The sequence below is a fragment of the Salvelinus sp. IW2-2015 genome, linkage group LG17, assembly GCF_002910315.2.
Source record: "Salvelinus sp. IW2-2015 linkage group LG17, ASM291031v2, whole genome shotgun sequence".
In the NCBI taxonomy this organism is placed as follows: Eukaryota; Metazoa; Chordata; class Actinopteri; order Salmoniformes; family Salmonidae; genus Salvelinus; species Salvelinus sp. IW2-2015.
In genome coordinates this window covers 27,282,291-27,294,420 of record NC_036857.1, presented here as the reverse complement: position 1 = coordinate 27,294,420, position 12,130 = coordinate 27,282,291, and the positions used below count along the sequence as shown (strand labels likewise).

Genomic DNA, 12,130 nt, shown 5'->3' with positions numbered 1-12,130 from the left:
AATATATATCCCAAAAATGTCAATTACAGACCTGAGTTGTGGTACAACTAAAACATTAAGACGTGACAATGTGTACAGACAGATACAACTTTTGAGCAGTTAATGAAGTACAAAGGAGTAGCAATGTGATTTTGCATTTGGTTGCATGAGTGTCTTCCATCTATTTTCATAATTTCAGCTTCATTTTGTGGTCGTTCTTGTTAAACAAGCACTCGCACAAGATATATTGCATACAGTCATCCATGTATCAGTTCAAGTCCAATAATACTTAGCTTAATTTAGTACTAATGAGTATCTTATTATATAAAATAAAACAGAATGGAAGCGTACTGTTCCTAGTAATACAAGTGATAATTTCCTCAGTTTTTAACAAAAAAAGCTATGTTTGTTAGACAATCCTGATGGGATAACGTTTCAGTGCATTTTGAAGCATATCCATGTTTCTCTTCATATATCATCATAAAGGCTTACCTGAGTGACAAAAATCAATGGTTGTACTCAAGTACTGTAGAAACTTGGCAGACGTAGGCCATTTTATGTAGCCTTGGAAACAGCAGAAATGTATTTCCATCATGGGTCAGTTAAAGTAATAGAAAACAGCCCCCAGAATAATGACAACTCTTTCCTTTATATACAAAAACAAACAGCAGGAACACCACATGATCAAATCAGTATGCTACAGCTGTGTTACATGATATCCAAGAAATGAATCTATCCATTGGCAGCTTATTGGACCAAGAGAGTTCTGATAAAAATGTCTGAAACATGTCAGAGCTAAGTTATAGCCCACTTCATTTCCACTATCACAATCTTAAAGATGATTCCCAACACATGATTAAATGAGAGAGAATACCAGTTTATGACCAATAAACATGACAAACAGCATAACTGGACATAAAGGGGACGATTATTATCATCTTAATTGAACAAGTCCTTTACACAGAAATTAAATCCTGATAAGGATGGTTGACAGTGGTACGAGAGATTTAAAAAATAAAAAAATAAAAAAATGTTAAATCCTCTAGTCTCTCAGTTAAGCATGTGTAATCGCCACAAACAAAACAGAAAAAAAACTGCTGTATTACCTAAAATAATATAGACAAAAGAATACACCCCTTACTAAAATCGCCCAAAATGGGAATTTCAGTTCAATTCAAATAAGTGAAGACTTCAGTTACTGTTAAAACAGTAAAAGTAACACTTAATTCTGTTCAAAACACTAAAAAAGACAATCAGTCCATTATCAAAATGATTGACACTGCTGTGGTTTGTATATGAATATGTAGATACACTACATGGCCAAAAGTATGTGGACACCTGCTTGTCGAACATCTCATTCCAAAATCATTGGCATTAATATGGTGTTGGTCCCCCCTTTGCTGCTATAACAGCCTCCACTCGTCTGGGAAGGATTTCCACTAGGATGTTGGAACATTGCTGCGGGGACTTGCTTCCATTCAGCCACAAGAGCATTAGTGAGGTCGAGCACTGTTGGGCGATTAGGCCTGGCTCCCAATCGGCCTTCCAATTCATCCCAAAGGTGTTCGATGGGAGTTGAAGTCAGGGCTCTGTGCAGGCCAGTCAAGTTCTTCCACACCGATCTCGAAAACCATTTCTGTATGGATCTCGCTTTGTACACGGTGGCATTGTCATGCTGAAACAGGTAAGGACCTTCCCCAATCTGTTGCCACAAAGTTTGATGCACAGAACAGTCTAGAATGCCATTGTATGCTGTAGCGTTAAAATTTCCCTTCACTGGAACTAAGGGTCCTAGCCTCAACCATGAAAAACAGCCCCAGACCATTATTGCTACTCCCAACAAACTTTACAGTTGGCACTATGCATTCAGGCAGGTAGCGTTCTTCTGGTATCTGCCAAACCCAGATTTGTCTGTTGGTCTGCCAGATGGTGAAGTGTGATTCATCACTCCAGAGAATGCGTTTCCACTGCTCCAGAGTCCAATGACGTCATATTTACACCACTCCAGCCGACGCTTGGCATTGCGCATGGTGAGCTTAGGCTTGTGTGCGGCTGCTTGGCCATGGAAACCCATTTCATGAAGCTCCCAACGAACACTTGTGCTAACATTGCTTCCAGAGGCAGTTTGGAACTCAGTAGTAAGAGTTGCAACCGAGGACAGACAATTTTACCCGCTACAGCACTCGACGGTCCAGTTTTGTTAGCTTGTGTGTTCTTGCTCCTAGGATGTTTCTACTTCGCAATAACATCACTTACGGTTGACTGGGGCAGTTCTAGCAGGGCAGAAATTTGACACTGTGAAAAATTGACATTTTGGAAAGGTGGCAGCCTATTACAGTGCCACGTTGAAAGTCACTGTGCTCTTCAGTACAGCCCAGTCTACTGCTTATGTTTGTATATGGAGATTGCATGGCTGTGTGCTCAACTCTATACACCCGTCAGCAACGGGTATGGCTGAAACAGCAAATTCCAGTAATTTGAATGAGTGTCCACATACTTTTGGCCATGCAGTGCATGTACTGTAGTATAAACTCTGAATGTTAGTGTAAGCATTTGACTGTTAACATCTTACAACCATTTAAAACAATGACTGCAACACACAAATCTAGGAACTAAAATATAAGCCGTATCAATTTACAGGATTTTTAGTAACTTTGTTCTTAACAAAATGTACAAAATATTTGTCCACTTTCACCAATTTACATTATTAATATTAAACAATTGTTCACAAAATAATGCAGAGATTACAAAACAAAAGTATTGACAAAACGGAGACAAAAAAACCCTCAGTGACTACAGTATTCTGAAACAAACAAAATGTTTGAAAACGATGGCTTTGAAGACATGCATTCTGAAATAGGCCTGTGTAAGGAGCACTCAACTATCCTTCAGTTCAACACAGCAGAAAGGGGCCGTTAGTTTATATATATTTATAAAAAAAAAAAAAAAAAAAAAAAAAAAAATTAAAATCTTCCTCAAAAGCATTCAATACTAATAATAAATAGTATATTTCAAAAACATTCTGAAAAAGACTAATTGTTAGCAAGACTTTAAAATGTAATAAGTGAAGCAAACAAGTTTGTTTCCTCTAATAGGCATTCAAACATGTAATGTTTGACTTTCTTTTAAAAACAGCTATGGCTCAAATATTATGCCCGCCATTCCATAAAATTTGATTTGAGTTCATATCATGATAAAGTATTTACATTGTGAATAAATAATTAATTTTGTTCGTTTCATATTTTTGCAAGCTTTTCTTTCACACCTCCTGTTATTGCCCCACAGATGCATTGAATATGATGTGACGAGGGAGACACTTCAGCACTGAAAAGTATGTATTAGTACATTTCTTTGCTGTCAAGTTGAAAACCACAACATGATCCATACAAACACATAAAAGGGACAAAATTCACAGAGCAAATATCTTATGTAATATGGTTGGATGCGTCTACAGATACACTGTCAGTAATTCACCCCTTCATCAGGGATCATTTGGGTAGAGGGGGTAGCGGAGGTGGAGGTTCAGCAGGCAGAGGTGGTGGTCGAGATCCCCCCCTAGACCCGCCGCTGTATCTGTACTCCACGTACTGAGACCGGCAATCAAACATGGGAGGCTGGGCAGGCTGCACCCCCTGAGCACTCAGTAAAGAGTTCAGCATTTCAAACGTGTCCTGATACTCATTCGACTGGCTGCCAACACCTGCATTGTGTCCGTTAGTGTCCGGCTTGTCCCCCTTGGAGTGAGAGTAGTTGCCCTGGTGGAGGGAGGGGAGACCCAGGGAGGGGAGGATGTCAGTGGGGTGTGCCCCCAGGGAGTGTGCTCCAGAGGCAGCTAAAAGAGCAGGCAGCTGGTGAGCTGAGTTCCTGGAGGACTTAGAGACTTTGGACGAGTGGGAGCCCTGGGACTCCGTGGAATGTGTCCTCTTTCGAGACACAGAGGAAGAGGAGCTCATTCTAGACGAATCACTGGGGGCTTTTTTGCTGCTGCTTCCTCCTACAGCTCCAGCAGCACTGGCTGAGTGTTTATGAGACGAGGACGAAGAGACAGAAGCACCGCTAAAAGATGACGATGAATGATGGTGGTGGTGGTGATGATGATGGTGGTTGGAACGTTCTCGGTGCTTTCCCTCCCTAGTCTTGCCCCCCTCCTCTCCCGAGCCTCCACTGCGTACTTTCTCAGGCACCCGAATTCTCACTTTGATGTCCTTTTCTCCTCCTGCTCCTCTGTTCCCTCCTCCACTGTGCCCCACGCCTCCCCCAGACCCCAGAGGGAGGCGCATCTTCAGGGAGCTGCGCTCGCCCCTCTCCTTTTCCAGGGGGATCTTGAGGATGATGGGCGAGGGGTTGCTGAGGTCAGAGGAGGCCGAGCTGGAATGGTGGGAGCTGGATTGCTGCTGGTCACGGTGGTGCTTCTCCTTCCTCTGCTGCTGGCCTATCAGAGCCTGGGCTGCCGTGGCGTACTCCCTCTTCACGCTGGCCTCCATGTTCTCCAGCTTCCTCTTCTGAGCAGCCAGGACGTCAGCGTGCTTGGCCCGGTACTCGCTCAGTGACACCTTGGCCGGGGCGTGCAGCTCGGCGTGGCTGGGCTGGTCGGAACCACTGCCAAGGGTCGACTTGAGCTCCAGTAGTATGGGAGCCATGGAGGAGGAAGATGAAGAGAGAGGGTTGGAGAGGCTCATCAGGCCGCCCAGCGTGGTCTCAGACGACGACATGGAGACCATGCTCATCATGCCATCTGTCTGATCGCCGTCCTCTGGCACCTTGGACTTCCCTCCCTTCACTGTCTGACCTGCCGCCTGGGACAAGAAATCACAGTTAGGCAATGACAGAGCTACATTTATTTAAAATCAGGAAAGACCCTTTTGCGAGGGCGACCTGAAAGAAATGGAGCTATGAAAATATTCAAAATGTATGTTAATTAAGTATGTTAAACTATGACTTACTTTCCAGTTGCGAATGCGTTTTAGTCGGCTTGGTGTCTTCTCCAAGATCTGCAGGAACTCGTGGGTGAGCTCTATGGGACACAAAGTATTACAAACGGCGCTGCAATTCAGTTCCCTACAATACAATCTAACCAACAACTACACAAACATGCATAATGAAATTCAATCAAACTTACCATCCAGCAGCTCGAGGGTGACAGTATTGTCCACATACTCCCACCAGTGCTTGCTGTCTGTGGAGACTGGGATCTCCCAGTTGGACCACTTGCAGGCCAGGTGGATGCAAACGCAGGCCACGATGGGCGGGCTGTGTTGCAGGCAGAATGTGGTTAGGTGTAGACTACACAGCAGGTTGGGTCCCAGATAAACCAGTAGAAGGAAAATCCATGGAAACAGGAAAAATACAAGAGGGGGAGGAGAAGAAACAGATTCAGTTTCAGAATATAATGAAAAGAACAACGGTGCACCTCTTAGATGAGTGGTAATTTCATTCAAATACAGGTCATAAGATCCTCTCCTGTTTTAGATCAGACAATGTTGCATTGCATTTTTATTGAATAATGTTATATCGAACTGAAATTAAAAGCGTGAAGTTGAACACAGCAGAGTGAACAGCATACCTGTTGGTAGCCATGAAGTATGATGTCTGGGCCAAATCCTTACTCGCTGGAACAACAACACGAGAAACAAGAAAATACAATTAAAACCGGCTACGTTCAAAATACTGACATTAAAAACATGTGGTTAAAATATGCATAAATAATACCTTTAACTAGGCGAGAACCAGTTATGTCATTTGTAAAAGCACTACTAGGGGTCGGAAACTTCACCATTAGCCTACACAAGGACATTATTGATGCTTACCTCTGACTAGCTGGGTGCACTTGACAACATGAGTATGTGGGTGGTCAATGGTGATTTCAAAGGCTGTAATGAATAGGGCAGAGGGGAGACAGAAAAAAGGTTCCATGAGAGACAATTTTGAAAGAACACTATAATCCTCTTTCTATGATAATTTGAGCCTGCTAATGCAAAATACACATTTTCACTCAATAGGTACTGAATTTATTGGATATTTCAGTACTCTCACTGAGCAATAAAATAAATAATTGCCCCGGAAAACCAATGTACTTGGTTTGCTGTTTTATGGAACTACAGTAAATAGTGAATGAATGCACTGGATTAGGTCTTCAGATGACAGGCCCTGTATAAGACAAATGTGAATGAGTGCGTAGAGAATAAGAAAAGTTTGGCATTTACATTTAAGCCATTCATTGAGACAAAGGTCATAGGTGGGGAATGGCCATTATAGCACGCAATCCAAATTCTAGCAATACTGTACTAAATTCACTTGCGCTCTCATGTGCTTACAACAAAAACATCCTCCATCACCACAACCTGCACCACAATTACTTGACTCAAATGAATGGCATAAAACCACAAGGAAAATGTGAAAAAGTTCTGTAAAAGTGGGGAACCAAAAATGGAAGACAGTAGTGATAAATAGTGAGCATATCGAACTAGGTGATGTGGTGACGTCCAATAGAATGATCTGCTACTCAAAACTCTGCTGTGGACAAGAACAAAGATGGTTAATAGTGTCGGCAAGCAGCACATCTCTAGTTTGGGGTGAAATAAAAGACCCCATTCATTTTTCCATCCCAACTTACCCAGGGTCTGGAGTATAATGCTCTCAAGAATGACCAGGTCTTGGGCTTGTTGCAGGTAAGCCTGAGGTTGAGAGGACAGGCAGGAGACAGGCATTACTCACTAGGAGGCATTCTCTCTCACCCCTTACGTCTCACTCACCCTCTTGCTTTCCCTTAACTCAGTCTTACCTTCAAGGAGGTACAACTAAGCTTGGGCGGTATCCAGATTGTCATACCTTCAGAACGACCTTGTGCCATACCGGGATATTCTGTAATACCCGCACTGAACACAAACCCCACTGTGCCTCTAATCCGAAGGTTACGAGGACGTTATCAAGGTAAATGCCAGCGTTAAGCCAATAAAAAAATATGAAAAGCCGATAACTAAAATTGTTACCGGCCAAAAAGACGCAAGGTCCTCATAAGGGACTTCAGCTAAGTATACCCCGACTGGGCAAAATTGGAAAAGATTGTGTAGATTATCCCCCTTTCCAGCATGCCTGCCAAGAGGTGATTCTTTCTCCAAAACAGAGTTCAGAGGGACTCAAGATAGCAACTTTGTTAGGACAAAGTAACGAGGCTGATGCGCATCGCAAACTGCCTCAAAGAGTTGGACAGCTTTCACTTCCCAAACGCAGCGGCTCACTTTGAGCAGGCCAAGGTCCGCCGCAACACATATAAATTGGAGGCAAATTGTGTTCGTCGGGCCCGGTCTTAGCAGTTCTGCTGCTGCCCTAAGCAAGATCAACATATGCTGCCCGTGTCATGATTTGAAATGGATTGATAGACTAACGTAATGATGTGTATCATGCTCAACTGGTGCATTCCAGTTGAGTTTACTCAGTAGCACTTGGAAACGAAATATCATTGCCAACTATTCACATCAGAGTTACAATGTTGCAATCACTAGGCAGCCAACTGCCTATAGTAAGAGTAGGGATGCAAAATTCTGCTAACTTTCCCAAAATTCCCTGGTTTCCCCAAAATCCTGGATTTCCTGCTTATTCCCTCGTAATTCCAGGAATCTTCTAACCATGAGTTTTGGAAAACCGGGGAATTTGGGTAAAGTTAAAGGAATTGCAACCCGAAGTAAGAGACAGAGTTGTTATCAATAATGTGTATGTCACACATGACACGAGTCACAACCCCACGATAGTTCAAATGACAATAAATACAACATTTCTCAACATCATCCAATAGAACTGTAAAAAGAGTGAGATATCATTTGAGATTTGGAATCAAGTGCTTTCATAAACCCATGGCGCCGGGGCTCGTTGCACAGGAGTATTGTAAAATAAGCTTGAACCAGCCTTTAAAAAAATTGTGATTTTGATTGTCCAATATCAGTTTTATAATTTCTTCATTTTGTGGCCACCAAGAGAGGCCTATTTCTACTGCTGTGGTGCTGAATCGCAGCGAGAATGGGGAGTCGGGCAGCCCTGGTGTTCGTAGACACCCATGTTTTGTTATTCATTAAACCTAATTAAAATGTTCATGGCTAGGCTAAATTAAATTAGAGGCCCAAATTGTAATTGAAAACACCTGTGTTTTGTTATTTATTCATTCAAATATTCATACAAACAGCCTATAGGATAGGTCGTACGCAAATTATATTATATTTTGAAGTGGTATTTTATTACTGTGTAAGTGAGTTGTTCTTCTAGGTTAAAAGTTTTTTATTATTATACTGAGTTATGATTTATAGCAGGGATGAAGACAACGGGCAATGAACCTCATTCTACTTTATTACAACTTTACAGGATAATTTATATTCTGTTAAGATGAATTATAATAATCCAAATGTGATTTTGAACACCGTGGGTGGACACCTTAATGCGTTACATACCAAATGCATATGGACGCAGGGTAAATGTATCAAATGTCTGGTCAATTAAAACCTTGCCAGTCATGTTGTCTGGCGCCAAATTTTCCTACCGGAAACCCTGGTAAAATCCCATAGAGAACTAAATGCTAACGAGCACTTTGTGAACATTTTATACAGTCTCTGACCTAAACTATTTTCAGGACAGATGTCCCAGCTGGTGAAGTTATATAAGTAACTCAGAAAGGCTACTCACAGTTTGCTGCATGCACAGAACAAATATAAGACAGCAAGGATCTTGATCAAGGAGGGGATTCTCTGCTGTTACCAAGCGAAGCTTGATTTTGGATGAAGCTAACCACTTAGCTAGATAGCTAACTAGTGACTAAATTAGCAAACCAAATGCACAACTGCAGAGCATTTAGCATATTTTAGATAGTTAACTTAACATTGGGCTCTAGCCTCTTGTGTGCTTGTAAACAAACACCACGTGACTGGAGACTATGGGTAAGCTTCATATTGAAAAATGATGTAACAGGTGAAATGAAGAACACAATCTTCTTTATTTCCTAAAGTAATGCACAAGTTGACTGCAGGTACAGTATTTACTTCGGTATACCGCCCAAGCCTAGGTACAACCGCCTCAAAACACCCAATGGCTGTGATAATACCAGTATTTCAATATTTTTTTCTTGACAAAAATGAAAACACGAAGCAGACCCTTTAAAAACCTGCTACATAAAAGTGTGCTATAGCTTGTCAAATAAATAAATGAGACTCCAGATGACAACATTTGTTTCCAACATTAGGGCTGTTTTCTTAAAGAAATGAAATCTGCTTAGTGTTTTGTTTCCTTGCCACGATACAAACAAGTATATTGATACTGGTATCGTCCCATCCCTAACAAACATACCCAAATCAGTTTGTGGAGCACCATGCAAGTGCCAGAGTGAGTTCAAAGTGGAGTGGCCAGACCATGGAGACTTACATCACTGCGGACATCTGGTGAAGGGTCCTGAGGGTTGAGGCATGCATGGGTCACCTTGATAACATGCTCCAACTTGCGGGGCTGCTCCTCAACCTTTGCAGCTAGGAATAGTGTTGCTGGAGCTATGACCTAGGGGGGAAAATAGGACATTTTGATAAATGCTGTACTGATAGAGCTATGCATTTTACATGTTTCATTTCAAACTATATAAGATACAACATTTTGCAAAAGAGCATGTCAGTGTGTGCAAAGTACTTACATTTCTGTGGAACCTGGTGAATGACTGGATCATGTAGAATCGGTGCATATACACAATGGCAGTATTAATTGTTAGCTGGGACCTGATGCATAGCTACGGGTTAAGGGTTATAGCATAACAATATGACCTGACGTCTCCGTGAGATTGAACTCACTACTTTAAGGGTTAAATGACAAATAGTATGCTTGATTCATGACAGCGTATTTTATGTAACAGTAGCTACCAACTTATTTTCAAAACTAGTTTTGGATGTAGCCGAGTGATCTAGTACTGCTGTAACTACTCCAAATGTTGGCAATGTGTGTGGTGGTACGTAGTAGGATAACGTATCTCGCTCGCTAGAACTGCATTGTGGGTTAGATCGTTTGCTGTAGCTAACAAGGTAGCAAATAATGGCCACAAAGAAGCCAACCGTATCAAATAAAATAGGTACTAAACTTTCTTAATCTCAATTCACATGGACATTTTATCGAACAGCATTGGACCTCTCACCAATAAAATGTCTAATAGTTAGCTATGTAACGTACGCATGGTTTTTAAACTATTGTGTTGTTAGCCTATAGTTAACTCATCGTTATATAGAGCAGATAAATAGATTGCTAGTTTTAACGTTACTCGCATAGGTTCCCAAAACAGCGCATTAACAATTTTTGTCCAATAACGTTATGCTCTTAAAATGTTTGATACACCAAAACCCCACGTATAATATCTAGACAACTCTAACGTCCCTCTGCTCGGCTTTTGTTCTCTAACGTTAAAAGAAGCGTAGGCCTTGGCTGCAAAGGCCTACGCAACGTTAGCTAGCCATGCTAATCACACGCAATGATGGCCGGGCCCTTGCTAGCGAGTCGCACGTCTGGGCCGCTGGTTTCAATTAGCTAGCAACCACTCCAGCCCATACCAAGCACATTAATAAATTGTGGTATCAACAATAACACCCCAACTATAAACACAATAACAGATATTAGCTAGCAACTAGCCATGCCGCCAAACCGGCTTCAACCTCTTGAAGCTAGCTAACCGCTAGCAGGCGCAAATCGTCCCGACAAAAGATACACATTAAGTCGTTGTCCCATGTCCTGTAGAAGGTTCGCAGCTTGTTGTCTGTAGGACAATTCTTTGTCTGGATCAAGCCCCGCACGGCGAGACGGGCTATTCTCGATCTGTTCTCGGGTGAAGTACCATTTGTTGTTGTTTATTGCAGAAGGAGAAGGGAAGGAAGCCGCCATTACTGAGAAGGACAATATTTTTTAAATTGTGGATCACAGGAAGTGACGTCACTTATGTGAACGGCAAGTGTCCCCAAAGCAAATATTTTGGTTCCTCTCTCTCCAAAGCAACATTTCTAAACATCTCGAATATGGTGTAAATGCAGACCGCAGTTCGGGGCGTTTCTTGATGTGGTTGTTCCCTATCAGCAAATGTTATGAGGTGTTATGGTGACTGCGGTATGAGACTGATGGTTTCTAACACAGATGATTTGTTTACACAGCAGGTAAAAAAAGTAAGTCAAGTGAATTAGCGTTGCTGGTTAGGAGACTGAGGTTAAGGTTAGGAAAAGAGTTAGGCTTAGCTACAATGCTACAGTTGTCAACAATTGTTGTCCCCAACGCTAAAGAAACGGCCATGGACCAATGGCGAGCATCAATAGATGTAGTTATCAATGTCAATGTAGATATCAATTACACCCTTCAACATCTCAGATGGAAACCATCTGTTGTCCAGGGGGGGTGAATGATTACACATAATCAGTTACATGTAATCTGATAAAAGAAAACGTTAACTGTAATCAGTTAGGTTTTATTTTATGTTATTTTTTATTTCACCTTTATTTATTAACCAGGTAGGCTAGTTGTGAACAAGTTCTCATTTACAACTGCAACCTGGCCAAGATAAAGCAAAGCAGTTCGACACATACAACAACACAGAGTTACACATGGAATAAACAAACATACAGTCAATAATACAGTAGAAAAAAGTATATATACAGTGTGTGCAAATGAGGTAAGATAAGGGAGGTAATACAATAGGCCATAGTGGCGAGGTAATTGCGATATAGCAATTAAACACTGGAGTGATAGATCTGCAGAAGATGAATGTGCAAGTAGAGATACTGGGGTGCAAAGGAGCAAAATAAATAAATACAGTTTGGGGATGAGGTAGTTGGATGGGCTATTTACAGATGGGCTATGTACAGGTGCAATGATCTGTGAGGTTACCAACCAAACATTGTAACATTGACCCACAACATTATTTGGTTTTTAAAACAATACAGCCATAGCAATTTATGTTCAAATACTTAATACTTAGATGTTGACTTATATCAATTACAAGCAATGTAGACAGCATACATGGTTAATAATTGCCATTTACCTCTGCTAGATTTCATTTATCAATAAAAGCTCTATTCGTTATAATCAAGACATCAGTGGAATAAATGTTTATCTTGAACAAATATAAGTGAAACAAGGTTTTCATCACTATTGATGT

The 12,130-nt window shown here is 41.4% G+C and overlaps 1 protein-coding gene across 2 annotated transcripts; it reads right to left on the bottom strand.

Moving 5' to 3' along the window:
• Window positions 1-609: 609 nt before the first annotated feature.
• On the bottom strand, window positions 610-10,922 carry LOC111976818 (cyclin-T1). Of its 2 annotated transcripts, none has more exons than XM_070448033.1 (9): window positions 10,697-10,922; window positions 9,641-9,722; window positions 9,382-9,510; window positions 6,593-6,653; window positions 5,787-5,849; window positions 5,543-5,588; window positions 5,099-5,262; window positions 4,923-4,993; window positions 610-4,775 (listed from the first exon to the last, which is right to left on the bottom strand). In XM_070448033.1, exons 1-9 carry the CDS (start codon window positions 10,867-10,869, stop codon window positions 3,468-3,470), a joined length of 2,097 nt encoding a protein of 698 aa, XP_070304134.1. In that variant the 5' UTR covers window positions 10,870-10,922; the 3' UTR covers window positions 610-3,467. The 2 variants fall into 2 exon arrangements, with proteins under 2 accessions (XP_070304134.1, XP_070304133.1); XM_070448032.1 differs by having other exon boundaries at window positions 5,543-5,598; window positions 5,788-5,849; window positions 10,697-10,921.
• Window positions 10,923-12,130: the final 1,208 nt, after the last annotated feature.